Source organism: Nakaseomyces glabratus, chromosome D, assembly GCF_010111755.1.
Source record: "Nakaseomyces glabratus chromosome D, complete sequence".
NCBI classification, from domain to species: domain Eukaryota; kingdom Fungi; phylum Ascomycota; class Saccharomycetes; order Saccharomycetales; family Saccharomycetaceae; genus Nakaseomyces; species Nakaseomyces glabratus.
In genome coordinates, this window is record NC_088954.1 from 632,245 (window position 1) to 648,039 (window position 15,795).

The 15,795-nt window shown below is 39.7% G+C and overlaps 5 protein-coding genes across 5 annotated transcripts; 4 read left to right on the top strand and 1 right to left on the bottom strand.

Annotated features, from left to right (window-relative positions):
- Window positions 1-1,255: 1,255 nt before the first annotated feature.
- DPS1 (aspartate--tRNA ligase DPS1) lies at window positions 1,256-2,917 on the top strand (the record flags this gene model as incomplete). The annotated part of the gene is made up of 1 exon (XM_445690.1): window positions 1,256-2,917. The coding sequence occupies one exon, from the start codon at window positions 1,256-1,258 to the stop codon at window positions 2,915-2,917; it is 1,662 nt and encodes a 553-aa protein (XP_445690.1).
- Window positions 2,918-3,140: 223 nt separating this feature from the next.
- On the top strand, window positions 3,141-3,401 carry COX19 (Cox19p; the record flags this gene model as incomplete). The annotated part of the gene is made up of 1 exon (XM_445691.1): window positions 3,141-3,401. The coding sequence occupies one exon, from the start codon at window positions 3,141-3,143 to the stop codon at window positions 3,399-3,401; it is 261 nt and encodes an 86-aa protein (XP_445691.1).
- A 655-nt stretch (window positions 3,402-4,056) lies between these two features.
- On the top strand, window positions 4,057-6,234 carry KNS1 (serine/threonine protein kinase KNS1; the record flags this gene model as incomplete). Its single annotated transcript, XM_445692.1, has 1 exon — window positions 4,057-6,234. The coding sequence occupies one exon, from the start codon at window positions 4,057-4,059 to the stop codon at window positions 6,232-6,234; it is 2,178 nt and encodes a 725-aa protein (XP_445692.1).
- Window positions 6,235-6,808: 574 nt separating this feature from the next.
- Window positions 6,809-10,345, bottom strand: SPA2 (Spa2p; the record flags this gene model as incomplete). The annotated part of the gene is made up of 1 exon (XM_445693.1): window positions 6,809-10,345. The coding sequence occupies one exon, from the start codon at window positions 10,343-10,345 to the stop codon at window positions 6,809-6,811; it is 3,537 nt and encodes a 1,178-aa protein (XP_445693.1).
- A 1,364-nt stretch (window positions 10,346-11,709) lies between these two features.
- Window positions 11,710-14,412, top strand: NUD1 (Nud1p; the record flags this gene model as incomplete). The annotated part of the gene is made up of 1 exon (XM_445694.1): window positions 11,710-14,412. The coding sequence occupies one exon, from the start codon at window positions 11,710-11,712 to the stop codon at window positions 14,410-14,412; it is 2,703 nt and encodes a 900-aa protein (XP_445694.1).
- Window positions 14,413-15,795: the final 1,383 nt, after the last annotated feature.

A 15,795-nucleotide genomic window follows, 5' to 3' on the forward strand; every position in this document is an offset into this window, starting at 1 on the left:
TGTAGTGAATCGGGGGGAGGAAGTGGAGCGTCTTGTATCAGATGTGGGTGGTGAGATGTGTACTGTCTTTTCTACGGCTGTTTGTGTATTTTTCTTCTTCTCACCCTCACTGGCTGCTAACCAAGGGAGTGCGGGAGGATGTCCCTACACGGGTTTTAATTCTTCTTCCAGTTGCAAGAGAAACAGCAAAAAAAGGCAGGATCTTGAGAGAATAACTACGGTTGTACGGGTTATTGTGTGGAGGGCATCTCAAAAATATGTATAATCCCGATGCACATGCCCGTTCCACTTGAGTTCTCTGTCTAATTTACTTTTCACGGAGTTATACAACCACGCTATCCCGGAACTGCCTCTCTTCTGCGCTGCATTCCTGCGTGTATTCAAAGAGAAGGCCAAGTGAGGCAAGGGAGAGGACAGTCACCGTTGGGATCGAACACTAGCAATCCACACGCGCAGCCGCAGTGGCACAGGCAGTGTAGGACCCACTTTTCCGATTCCGGCAGTTCCGCGGTATATTCCACTTTCGAAAGCACTGGCGTGACTCGGAGATACTGCACAGTGCTCCCTCTACCCGCTCTACTCTTCGCACGACTGACGTTGCAGACAGTACCAGTAAAGCCGAAAATGCAGCGAATAGGCTCAGCTATCGAGGTTCCAGCGATGTCATGACATTGTAGTAATACGCATTGTGATCTACAAAAAATATAAAAGTATATTACAACTGTCGTCAACTTGTGAATATATTGACATCAGTGTACAGTTATGAGCCGACATTCGCTAATTCTATTTTTAAATGTGATCAAATAGATTGCTGTTGAAGAAGTTAGAATTACCACCATAGAAGTTGATTAGCAATGACGTCTTGCCAAAACCGTAACAGTCACCAGCAATTGAGTTTGTAAACAACCGGTAATATATTACAATAATACCAACTTTGTTGAAACATATGTATCTACATTTTAAGATAGTCCTTTGATTTTTGTGTATTGCATGTGACTGAGACGTCTCATATTATAAGTTTTTTTTTCACGATTTTTTTATGTCACTTTTACTCAGAACTTAGCTGTTCCCACCAATGCCCGGCGATGAGCAATAATCCTTGCCAGGATTGCAACGTTAAGAGCTCTCGAATATGTATGTAGAATGCCTTATTCGAATGGTAACTCAATTGTAATTGCAATTAAATTGGTTTTTTTTTTTTTGGATTTGATTTGTAGATTGAAAATTACACAGCATCACATACCCTAATATAATCATGTCTGCAGAAGAAGCTAAAGCTGCCTCTCCAGAAGCCCCAAAGGAAGTTATCCTAGGTGAAGATGGCCAACCATTGTCTAAGAAGGCCCTAAAGAAGTTGCAAAAGGAGCAAGAAAAGCAAAAGAGGAAGCAGGAACGTGCCGCTCAGCTAGAAGCCGAACAAAAAGAGCGTGAACAAGCCAAGGCTAACGAAGTTGACCACTCTGCTGAGAACTATGGCCCAGCTCCATTCGTCCAATCCCAATTCCGTACTGGTGAAAAGCGTGTTAAGTTCGAGGACCTAAGCAAAGAAGATGCCGACAAGGAAGTTCTATTCAGAGCTCGTGTCCACAACACCAGACAACAAGGTGCTACTCTAGCGTTCTTGACCCTAAGACAACAAAGCTCTTTGATCCAAGCACTAGTCAAGGCTGACAAGGCCGGCGAAAAGATCTCCAAGAACATGGTTAAGTGGGCTGGTTCTTTGAACCTGGAATCCATTGTCCTTGTCCGTGGTATTGTCAAGGTTGTTGACGAGCCAATTAAGTCCGCTACTATCCAGGACCTAGAAATCCACGTCACTCAGATCCACACTATCAGTGAAACTCCAGAGACTCTTCCAATCTTGATTGAAGATGCCTCCAGATCTGAGGCCGAGGCCGAGGCTGCTGGTCTGCCAGTGGTCAACTTGGACACAAGATTAGACAACCGTGTCATTGACTTGAGAACCGTTACCAACCAAGCTATTTTCAGAATCCAACACGGTGTCTGTGCTTTGTTCAGAGAGTTCTTGGCCAACAAGAAGTTCGTTGAAGTCCACACTCCAAAGATGTTGGGTGCTGCCAGTGAAGGTGGTGCCAACGTTTTCGAAGTCACTTACTTCAAGGGTAAGGCCTACCTAGCCCAATCTCCACAATTCAACAAGCAGCAACTGATTGTTGCCGACTTCGAGAAAGTGTTCGAGATCGGTCCTGTCTTCAGAGCCGAGAACTCCAACACCCACCGTCACATGACTGAGTTCACTGGTTTGGATATGGAGATGGCGTTCGAGGAGCACTACCACGAAGTGCTGGATGTTCTGAGCGAGCTGTTTGTGTTCTTGTTCACTGAGCTGAAGAAGAGATACGCCAAGGAGATCGAGCTTGTCCGTAAGCAGTACCCAGTGGAGGAGTTCAAGTTGCCTAAGGACGGCAAGATGGTGCGCATCACATACAAGGAAGGTATCCAGATGCTGAAGGAGGCCGGCAAGGACATTGGCGACTTCGAGGACTTGAGTACCGAGAACGAGAAGTTCCTGGGTAAGCTGGTGCGCGAGAAGTACGACACCGACTTCTACATCCTGGACAAGTTCCCACTGGAGATCAGACCATTCTACACAATGCCAGACCCAGAGGACCCACGCTATTCCAACTCCTACGACTTCTTCATGAGGGGTGAGGAGATCCTGTCTGGTGCGCAAAGAATCCACGACCACAAGATGCTGATGGAGAGGATGAAGGTTCACGGCTTGGACCCAGAGGACCCAGGTCTGAAGGACTACTGCGACGGTTTCAGCTACGGCTGTCCTCCACACGCCGGTGGTGGTATCGGTCTAGAGAGAGTCGTGATGTTCTTCTTGGACTTGAAGAACATCAGAAGAGCCTCGTTGTTCCCAAGAGACCCTAAGAGATTGAGACCATAGTTTCGTTGTCTGCGCTCTCTGCGCTCTCTGCGCTCTCTCTGTATACCGTTTATACTTGTTCTACTACACTACATACGAGTATCACAATACACGTCTATAATAAAACACACACCAAGAACACGCACACGCACACGCACACGCGCACACGCACACACAATATATATATACATAGTACATGTATAGGGAGAGGGAAGGAAACTAAACAAGACAAGCAAATAGCAAAATGTCTAGTGGTAACCCTGGAGGAGCACTGAGGGCGCTGTCGCCCACGCCGCCGGAGCGCGGGTCGTTCCCGCTGGACCACGACGGCGAGTGCGCCGAGTACATGCAGAAGTACCTGCAGTGCATGCGCCTCGCAGCCAACGAGAACGCACACAACTGCCGCCTGCTGGCCAAGGACTACCTCAAGTGCCGCATGGACCACCAGCTCATGGACAAGGACGAGTGGAAGAACCTCGGCCTGCCCCCAGATGACAAGCAGTAAATACCTTTCCCCCCCCCCCCATAGCCCATAGCCCATAGCCCAGTACATAGTAAATAGCAAGAACTACGAAATAAATATCACATGACACATCACCTCCCACAATAAAGAAAACGTTCCAGACCCGCCAGAAAAGCAGTTTTGGGCCCTCTCCGCACCTGCCCCCCCATCGCCGGCCCTCCGATCACTCCCCCCAGAACAGCCCCCAGAACAGCCCCCAGAAAAAGAAAAAGATAAAGGAAACCCACACACCACCAGAACTCGAGCGGGGCTGTCCCGACTCCCACTGCCGGTCAGAACAGCAACACGACTGATCTGGAAGAACAACACGCACAAACAGCCAGAGGGCCAGCGATCCCCCGGGGACTTGCACCTGAGCACAGAGCGAGCACAGAGCGGGCACAGAGCGGTGGGCACAGGGTACTTTGGGAGTCACCTATCGTCACTCTTACAACGTATGTGGGCCCCGGTGCATATGGACCCCCCCCAGCTCATCTCAAATAGTATATTAATGAACCCCCCCATAGGAAAAAGAAAACTGATCTAATTAAATGGGATCAATAAAGCAGATATTGGGAAATTCGGTATATATTATATTGGTGGGAGACAGGATCCTTCAACTGGGGACCTTATAGACACCTACGAGAAACCAACACAAATGCTGGGGTTCAAGAGGAAACGGACGAACACCAACAACAACAACAACAACACGATGAATTTCGCTCCAGACTTGCTGGATGATCTGATGCTGGATGACCGCTACTTGGACGAGAACGCTATCCTGGATGACTACGACACCGCCGAGGCCGCCCTCGACCCCGTGCGGTACAAGAAGCAGCGCACGGTGTCCTTGCCGCAGCTGCCACACTCGCGGCTCTCTTACTCGTACTTCGTCAACACCCTGGACGGCTCCAACAGCGCTGCGATGACTCACGCGACTGCGAACTTGAGCTCAGCAAACATGGGCACAGCAAACCAGGGACTGCCACACCAGGCACTGGGAAGCGCGTACACACACCACAGATACCCGGCCGACGACAACGATATGTCCTCGCTCCTGGACGCATCGCTGTACATGGGCCAGAATGCGCACGCAGCGCTGGCACAGCCGGCGCTCAAGTCCGGAAACTGGGTCACCCCGCCAGCACGCATACAGAACGACGACGAGCTGCTGCACTTGACCGGCTCTTCAAGCAAGACCCTCGAGGGCAACAGAAGCGTGCAGCTGAAGGTGGCCCACAGCGTCTCCCCTTTCACAAACGAGAACTCAACGGGCGCCGCCTCAGGAATAAGCGCAGGTTTCAAAAATAGCTTCAAGAGACTTCTCTCCCATGAACAACAACCATACGACGATAACATACCAAGACGCAGCAGTATCGCGTCCAGAAGACGCAGCAGTGTGAAAAGGGTGCAGGACGCCCAAGGATCACTTCCGAATATGAACTACTTCCAAACAGACAAAGACGGTCACTACATATACCAGGAAAACGACGTGTTTGGCTCAAACGGCCAGTTCGTCGTTAAGGAATTGCTGGGGCAAGGCACCTTCGGGAAAGTCTTGAAATGCGTAGATACTTACTCCCCAAATAACAAATTTGTGGCAGTGAAAGTCATAAGAGCTGTAGACAGATACAGAGAGGCAGCCAAAACAGAATTAAGAGTGCTAAGCACTATATTAGAAAATGACCCAGTAGGCCAATTCCAATGCTTACTGCTTAGAGATTGTTTTGATTATAAAAATCACATATGCCTGGTAACGGACCTGTACGGAAGATCGGTATACGACTTTATGTGTTCTAATGGTGTGGCTAGATTTCCTGGGTCCCACATACAGGCAATAGCTAGACAGTTGATCAGATCTGTATGTTTCTTGCATGATATGGGCATTATACATACTGATTTAAAACCGGAAAATATCCTGTTGGTGGACGAATCTTATGTGGAGTATGACCTTCCACAAAACGTGATAGATTCTATGAGTAACAGAAGGCGAGCTGCCTCTCAGGGAAAGAGAAAGATACTGACCAATCCGGAAATTAAGATTATTGATTTTGGAAGTGCAGTTTTTCATAAGGAATATCACCCACCAGTTATATCAACAAGACATTATCGTGCTCCAGAAATTGTTTTAGGTCTGGGGTGGTCTTTCCCATGCGATGTTTGGTCAATAGCATGCGTATTGGTGGAGCTAGTAATTGGAGAATCTCTATACCCAATTCATGAAAATTTGGAACATATGGCGATGATGCAAAGAATTAACGGTACTCCTTTTCCTACAAAATTGATCGATAAGATGTTTTACAAGGTAAGACACAAACTAGGAAATTTGCCATCAGATCTCAATACCACGGTTGTTAGACACTTCAATAGACAATCACTAACTTTGCAGTGGCCAGAAAAAAATAAGCGGGGCGAAATAGTTACTACAGAAAAATCAATGAAAAGAGTAATGGAGTCTTGTGATAGATTGGATGTCTATATATCAAGAGTCCTAAAACAAGATTATGGTGAACGACTAAGTATAAACTGGAACCTTTCACCCGATAAAAATTGGAGTTTAGTCAGTTCAAAACTTTTATGGAGGGGTCATCAGCATTATGATGGCAACATCTACGAGGGCTCTCATATGTTCCCTCCACAGCATAAATTAGATAAGGACTCTTTCTTGTTCTGGTACTGGTTTGTCGATCTATGTCGTAAAATGTTTGAATTTGATCCAACTAAGAGAATTACAGCGAGGAAGGCATTGGATCATGAATGGTTCAATTTGGGAATTTTTGATGAAGGTATTACAAACTTTGCAAATCCAAGAGCAAACTATAGAAACTCCATTTAAAATTAAAATGGAAATTCGTAGGAGTTCTCAACATCTGATAGTTAATAGGCGCAATAAGAAAAAATAGTTACTATTCCCACCCCTTTAGTCAAGTATTTGGATTAAATTTTAAGAGATCATGAAACATATTAGTCAATATTCCTTTAATTGTATGAGTTTGAACCTAAGATACGTAGTAGTAGTAAATGTTTTTAATATTCTAAATCAGTTAGTTAATGTGAAGAATTCAATATTACATTATATTTTATCATTTTGTATTATTATCCACTTTTTTCAACGAACTAGCTCTATCATTAGATGAGTTGATGCAGAAACAGAAGCAATTTAAAGGGTATACACTTTCCAAAAATAACAAATAACATAAGTACTGCTCCTATGAAGTCAAATCCATTCGTGCTCGCAACTGATGCAAAGAGGATTATTAGTATTGATAGTGAATAGCAACCAATCAAAATTACAATAATACATATAATAATACATTAGGTATAACCTTTTAACTTAAAATAATAAAGAACAAGTTTGTAAACAGATGGAAGCTGTAAAGACGCAAAAAAAATTTCCTAGAAAAGGTCATCTATTTTAATCTTGCATTGAGATAGTCAATTTCTTCCTTCAAACTTGCCTCCTCAACAGTTTTCACCAATTCCTTTGTACATTTGGCCACATCAAAGGCAATACCTGCTAATCTTTGTTTAAAGTTCTTATCAGCATAATCACCATCATTATCTTCATGAATTAGAGTACCATTCTTGTTTAACTTACACAAAACTGTCAATCGCATAGCACAATCTTGCAAACTTTGAACAACCCAGCTACCATGCTCTTTTAGATTAGCGTTACGGCTTTGGTTCATAGAAATACTTGTTGCATCAACCATTTGTCCTATAACTTCATTAATAGCATTGGATTCTGAACGTAGGTTTCCTTTTGTTGCTTGCGGTTCCTTTATGGATGTCAAGAGACTTTGAATTGTGGATATAACTTGCATTGTTTGATGTTCTAGATAGAGTAACAACTCAGATAAAGTATTATCGGGGTTTTCAATGTCAAACGCATCAATATCAAAATTTATATCACTAGCATTTTCATTGGCATCCTCATCCTCATCCTCATCCTCCTCATCGTCTTCGTCTTCATCGTCTTCGTCTTCATCGTCTTCTTCATCATCATCTTCGTCTTCATCGCCGGCCTCGTTGTCATTGCCGTCCTCTTCTTCACTATCGGTTTTTGTTTCAGCATTCTTACTGGTGTGAATGGTATTTTGTTGAGGACTTTCAATAACAGAATTCAGAGTATCTGCTGTGGTTATACTGGAAACTTTTTTGACATTGTCTTTTTTAATATCCTCAATAGTTTTTGTTGGCTCATCAGGCTTCTTGATGTCAACATTCTTTTTTATTGAGTCAACTGCCATTAAGTTTTTTGTCTCATGAGAGGTTATTCCTTCCATGGTATTTGGCCCAGCTCGAATGTCATCCTTTAGGCCTGAATTATTTGCAGTTCCTTGAGACTTTGTAAGCGGCTCATATTGCACACTATCATCACCTTCAAATGAACTTCTTGAGTGAGATTCCGAATCTGATTTAGGAGCTAAGGAACTTTCTTTTGCAGATGTAGATTCGAACTTTTTAAGTTCTATAGGGTGCTGATCTTTAGAAATGTCAGTATCCCTTTTATTTTGCTCTCCGCTGAGATCTACCTTTCTTAGTGATGACTTCGTGAAGCTACCCATTAGCGATAGTCCTTTTGGAGGTGATGGTTTTTCTATAGAGGGTTCTGTTAATTCTGTAGAGCTTGGGTCTGGTTTCAAATTATTCATAGAAGAAGTCGGCTCTGTAGCAACTCGACTAGACTGCACCGTATCAATAACAGGTTCAACTTCTGACTTTTTATTCGTTGAAATAGGAGCAGGTTCTGCTTGGAGTTGAAATGTATTATCATTTGTCTTGTTCGAGTCTGTCTGATTTTTCAATTCAACGACAGGAATAGATTTACCAGCAATGTTTGGATCAACTGAACTTGCAGGGTTAGATGTTTTCGGGTTATTATCTATGTCCTTAGTTACATCCTTTGATGGAGTTTTAATCTCTAAATGTCCTGATTCTTTAACGTCTCTTGAAATTTTGGAAGGAGTTAAATCAGGTCCATTGTTTTCTTCTTTCCATCTACTTAGAGTATCCACAGATTTGCTCTCAATTTTTAGTGAAAATAAGCCTGTCCCTGAAGGCTTTCTTGAAGTTGATGCCGGGGTTAGTTTTGGACTATTTATTGCTTTCTGTGTAATTTTCAAAGGTTTTACAGGCGATTCCTCGTTTTGATCAAGAAAGGAATCCAGTTCACCTGGCTTTTGGAAGAAGGGCGTCATTTTCTGCTTTTCATCTACAACTGGTGTTGAAGGAAAGGTGGGCAATTTTGTTGATTCAGATTTTGCCATGTTATTTGTGTTATCACTGTTTAACCTTGCAATTTCTTTACCATCATACTTAATTTTGGCACTTTTTATTAATGTACAAAAAGAAAACAGTATTTCAGTAATAGATGCCTGTAGAGTAACAACCGGTATAAGTGGACCATAAGTGGTATAATATCTCAAAGTTGTAATAGCATGTGAAACTGCTGCCTTAACAATTACATTCTGGTCATGAAACTCAGGAAGTTGTAGCTCAGACAACACTCTTGAAATTGCATCAGAAATGTAAGCCAAATACTTGAACAAAGTTTTACCCTGTACATCAAAATGCTCTTGTTCTGACTTGTAGTTTGCATAGATAGTAGAATATATCAGATTCACATTTTTTCTAACTGTATCTACATGTTCAAAAGAAATGTATCCATTAGGATCGAAGAATTTTTGCAAATTATCAGAATCGTTAAGAAGATTATCTTCCATTAAGTTTTTAAGTGTTTTTTTGGTATCAACTGGAGGCAAATATGTTTCTCTCTTTACAGATTTTGTTGGTGATTTCATCTCTAACTCAAGTTCAGATATACGCTGTTTAAGCTGTTCATTCTCAATGGAAAGATCCCTTATTTGAGAGTTTAGTTGGATGAAGTCCTTTTGATACCTATGTTCAATGTGATTAGAGGAGTCATCACCGTTACCTAATTCAAGAGATTGATCACCTTCTTTGACATCTGAAATATCTTCCGCAGATCTGTATAAAGAAGAAAAGTCATTTGTACTGCTATATACATCTTGTGGTTGGTCAAATTCAAACAGTTTTGAAGCTAAATTGTTCTTCTCTTCATTACTATTCTTTGTTACCGGGGTATCATTGAGATTAAAGTCATCATTATCAGTTGAGCGAGTAGACATCTTATTATGGGCTTCCTCTTCTTCTTCTTGTACTGCTTCAGCATTGTTGAAAGTCTTCTCAATCAAATCAGATAAATTGGTAGATTCATTTTTAGTATTACTTGTAACATCGTCAGTCTCAGTAATTGGTTTGACTTGCTTCGTAATACCATCTAAATTTTCATTATTATCTTCTTCTTCTGATGACCAATCAATAGAGGCTTTTTTGGGGATGACTACTATAGGCTGTACTGTAGTTGATGTTGTAGTTTCATTGTTAGAGCTACTATTTTCATCAGTATTGGAATGCCGGTTTACGGTATTATCGCCGTTATCATCAACTCTGTTATAATTATCAACTGTGTCATCTTTAGGATCAAAAGGCATCTCTGATTTAGTACTTTGTTTCTCGTTTCCAAAATTATCAAAACCATCTGGCTTTTTAGTCGAACCGTTATGATAGTCTCTTCTATAAATCTCAAATAATATGTCGTCTATGAGATCGTTAAATCTAGTTTGGGACAACTTTGCAAGTTTCTGTCTTGCTTGGTTTCTTTTCACATGGAAGTTTGTCTTAGGTAAAAGATATTCCGGCTGGTCCTGGTCCTCATTAATACGCCTATTTAATTCATCGGATACGTCAGTACTCAGTTCATAAAATTGAGACGGACTCAATTTTAATAACTTGGCTCTAGCTTTTTGAGCTCTAGAAGAGCTCGACCTATCTTTATTTGAGTTTGTAGCATTGAAGAAAGTTTTCAAAGCTACAAAATAGCCTTTAATGTCCTCCAATTGAGATTGTGTGAGCTCAGACATGTTCACTTCAAGGGAAGTATGGTTGTGCTAACCAATTATTTGTCACCTGGTATAGTTGTAAACTTGAAGTTGTATGGTTACTTGTTCAATCAATTTGACGGTCTATAGTTATTCCTATAGTAAATATGGAATAAATAAAACGCGTAAAAAACGGCACAAATTTATGTCAATTTCAAAAGGAACCTGTTTTTTGAAACACTATTGGATCCTATGTGTCAGTATTGATTTAGATGGTGTAATTGCTACCGGTTTGAGCAATTGAATAGAGTATAGTCCTTAGCTAGGGCGGACCTATTGTCTCAACAATGTTTGTGCTGATAGGAGCAATGCAAAATGCTATAAGGTCCTCAAAGCAATTGTTTTATGCCTCATCTACATTAAAGTAAGGAAATATATAAAGACAATAAAAATATTAACGAAGCTGAGACTATTTATTAAACTGAATATACTCACAAAAGAAAGAAAAATCTCTTCGTCGAAGCATTCGATGAATAACCTTTGTCTCCAAGGTTAGTCCCGAACTGCTACAATGTCTTTCATAGTTGATGTGGAAAAAAAATGTCGTTTTGGCGTACGCAAAAATCGTCCATCCTTCCACGTAACTATTACGGTAAATTCCCAATGAACAAACACGTAAATTATCATTAGCATTTGGACGTTCCCGGTTTTGAAATTCCAAAGTTCATCACTTAAATTTTGTATTTTTCCTGAAAATATTTGTTCATTATTGAAGAGTAATGCTGCTGGATAGTTCTTCTGTTGCACTTGCGATTCTCCTCTCTGTCATCTATATCACAACCAATTATAACTTATAAATCTTATGGTTTAATTATATATTTCTTAACTTATGAAATGTTATTTAGTTAGTTTAAAGAGTTAGACTTATCTCTCTTTCACTTTATGAAACCCATCACTACCCATTGGCTAAATGGTTGATATGATATTGCTGAATTCCCGTTACGCTTGGTGTTAAGAGTAGCAAAAGTACTAAATACATAGAGTACATAGAGTACACAGATTGCTTGCCACACCAACAGGTTCCTCTGTCGGTCTGTATAGCTTTCCTGTTAACGTGGACAATACTTGCATCTCATTAAGCCGGGTAACAAATACACCAACGCGATGAGCCCGAAAGATGAGCATTTCTTTGTTTACATTAATATTATGTGGATAATAGTATGCGAAAGATAGCAATAAAAGAAGGCTTTATGCAATAGCAAAGTATCTCAGCCATTAGAAACAAATCAGGCACTGTTCTAACAAGGTCTCGGATCAGAAATATCTAGTATTCTCTACTTTCCAACTTGGTGATTTTATGCTGGGCATAGAAAATTTTACAAAATTCATAATATAAAACAAGATAGATGAATAATACCGATACTAGTCTTCTGGGTAACATGCTTTTGCCTAGGGGGAATGGCACAAAGGCTTATGTTACTAACAATGAGTTTTCGGACTCTAAATTCATGTCACAACTAAAAGAGGAGGATGAAATTGAGGATACTGGTATTGATGACGGGTTAAATAGTAACAGTAGTAACAGCGATAGTGTACAGAGGGGAAATCAAATGGAAAATGAAAACGAGAATAGTGTTATGTATGCAACGGTACAACAGAGGTCCAAGAAATATAACTCTTCCAATGATGATATACCACAATTCAGAGCCTTTTTAGGGAATCCTAATGATCAACAAAATCATAACAATACACATGTGACAATGGATTTAACCAGTTCGAACATAAATAATGATATAGAGATCAGGAAAGAATTGCCTAATGAACTAGTAGTTACCCAAGCACTGGATGACATATCGGGTTATTTGAATACAAACACATTTAAGAGACATGATAAACAGAATATAGGGAAAGATAAGAGAGTAGAAGAGCACTCTAATATATCTGCACATTATAATGACACTGACCCAGCGCTGGAAGCTGTAAATATATTTCAAAATGTCCTGAAAAATCAGAAATCTAATTACGCCTTTAATGAGAGAATTGTTAGCAATCCCACCGTATCAGATTCCAGTTATTCTGATGATCTTAGCGCTAGCCGTTTGACACGTTCCAATGGCATTAACGCTGACCATGTAAATATTTCCAGACAAGAAGTTACTTCTGCTAATAAGCCTTTAGGAGGAAAGAAGCAAAGTAGGCCTGAAAGTGAATACCATCCGTCTGATAGAAACAATTCAAGCTCAGAATCTTTATCTAATATGTCAACATCTTCCCAAACTCCGCCAACATCAGCAGAAAATTACACAAATGTTACAACAAGCCGAAAGCCAAAACCTCAGCAGATAAGTGAGCTGCCTTTAATTACTCCAGAATCTATAGGATTAATCTTTAATCAGGAGAATGGTGTTTGGCAAGAACCAGATTCACATAATCATGATATTACAAATAGTCATACAGTGGAAAACACAACTTCCAATTCAACGACGCAAAATACTGAAGACTCTTCGATTCACATAGATACTCATTTGGCTGAAAATTCGAATGAGGATATTCGTGTTCATAGAAGAAGAATTAATTCAAGAATTCTTCAAAGAGACGATCAATCTTTGCAAATTCGTGGACCAGTAAAGCCGAAATTTCAGAACATACATGAAGAAGATGAAGCAGACTACTTATCTGATGACACTCCACTTGATCCACCTAAAATAAATAAAAAGTTTTTAAGGAAGCATAGTGATTATTTGCAAGAAGGTATTCTAACTGGAGATCGCAAGATATACCAAGATGTTGATTATAGAGAAACGCAATTTACTGAAGAGGAAAATATTAAGTTTAATGAAAACCTGGAAAGGTTGACATCCAGTCAAGAGGGGGGGATTGCTAAAAGGTCATCTTCACCTTTACATCATCCAGGTGATTTATCTTACCGGCAAAACAAAACAGACTTAGTCTCAGTCTTAACTGACAAATTAAAAGATATCAGTGATTGGGAAGCTGTAAAGGAAATAGTATTGAGTGAAGAAAACCTTCCTAGTGTTGTTGGCTTGAATGCATTTTTACCTAATCTGAAACACTTTGAAATCTGTAATTCTAGATTATCAACATTAGAAGGTACACCAGAAGGCGTAGTCGAACTGTTTGCGTCCAAGAATTGTTTGTCCAGTACCCATATTTTATCAACTAAATTCAACCACCTGGAGGTCATTGATATTTCATTTAATACAATCAGTTCCTTATACCACTGTTTTGATGGGTTACTGCACTTAAGAAAAATAATAGCACACCACAATAATATTAGTAGTATAGCGGGTCTATATGATATTCCAAGGTTACAATGTCTCGATCTGTCCCATAATTCATTTGAAGGTGTAATTGATTTTTCGATGCTTCAGGACTTAACTGGCGAGTATCCTTCCTGGATGAATTCACTAAAATTCTTGGATTTTTCAAATAACCCCATTTCAGATATGAGACGAATTAATCATTTGACAGCACTCGAATCTTTAGATATTACAAATACAAACATCAAGGAATTAGAGTGCCAAAATACATACAGCTCTACCAATTTAACTTCGATTTATTTTGATGCGAAACTAAGCATAGAGAGATGTTTATTTAACAATAGTTTCTCGTCTGTCATTAAGTTGATCGTATCAGGAACTCCAAATTTTCAGCTATCTGATATTCCAAAACATATCCAAAGACTTGCAATACGAGGTGAAAGTAAAGATCAATTGGATAACAGTAAACTATCAGAGTTCATGGGGTATATTGATGGCCAAAGTTATGATATTAAAACTACGGATAAGATTTATCACGGTAATGACAGCAATCCTCTATTAGTGCATTTGGAGATTACAGGTCATTTGAAACTAAATAAGCTACCTGTAACTTTACAGCAAAAGCTTCCGTTTTTGAAGACACTAAATTTGGATTCGAATGCACTTGATAGTGCCTACAATATAATTGAATCAATCCCGACTACATACATACAGGATTTATACCTGACAAACAATAGCCTATGCTCCCCTTTCTCATCATTAAGTTCATCAAAATTGGAAGAAGCTTTAAGAATTGCATGTCCAAACATTAAGGAAGTGTTAATTTAGTTTTACAGGAATTTTATACTTCTTATTTACAGACTCTAATTTGTTGATAACAGTTTTCTAATCATTGCATTATTCTCAAATATAGTTTAAAGTCTCTTAAGTTTGTTACCATTATTTTTTTCAAAGTATGAGCTGTCTGAAAATGTTTGTTTTCTTCATTTTATACAAGAGACATTCTATCGGGACGTATTTATTAGAAGTATAATTTTTCGTTTAAATCTATAGTTAGTATTAAGTGAAACTCTCGAGATATAAAACTGATCTGAAGGTATTAGTCATATAGGCTTCTTTTCGTCTACATTTCTGTTGATGGTGCTCTACGATCTAAAAATAACCGCTTGAAACCGGTTGCAATCAAACTTGAGAAGTTACATTTAGTGAATCTATAGTAATGACACTATCACTCGTCATAGATTGAGACATTATTGCCCAAGTCATCTGCTTACCAACCGATCATCAGCCTATTCAAATGATAGACGTACCATAAGGACAATAATCCAATCGTCAGCTTTTTTCTTTTTCATAACTTCTTTGTAGTTTTTCCGCGTTACCTATCCACTAAAACAGCGTGCGGTAACATGTTGAAGAACGGCTGATATTTGCGAAAGGTTTGATTTAGATCCGGAATCTATTTTGCCCCTCACTTTTTTCTCACAACGATCCTAGTGTTATGGGGGTCTAGAGATTCATTTTATCTCTATTATCACTAGGTTCTTCATAGGAATGATCAGTGTAGTCGAGAGATTGATCTAAACAACCCCCGCAAAAGCTATTTGTGATTTGCAATTAGCATACTCGTATTTATTATAGAGTTCCACGATAAACTAACATGCATTTATCGGATTTGGGCACGACACTAGATGATGGTTATAATTGGTATAGATAGCTTACCCGCTACGTCATTATTTACATAATGTTTGCTGACGCTGAGCATTGAGTAAGGGAATGGAATATAGTCCCCAAATAATTATATGGTTATCTTGGGTTGTTCAGAGATACGGGTAAAATAATATCACGGAAATCTACATACCAATATAATGAATAGATTTGGCAGCCTATGATTATATCATTAATTTGCTACAATTTAAACTACTATGCACAATTGTCTTAGTGTACTATTTAACTACATTGTGGCTTTGGTGATTAGTATACTCCATTGGTAAAAGCTCTTGGGAATAGTATGGGAAATCCTTCTTCACTTGAAGATCAAAATTACTGATCTATCATGGTGAAGTTAGGAAATCTACAGCCTATCTGAACTCGGACTAAAGCAGGTTATGGTGTCTTGATCATATCAAATAGTATTGCATGTGTGTATAGTTCCTGCTGAAGGCCCACATCAACAAAATTGCGATAGATATCTGGACAGGCAATGTGGTATAA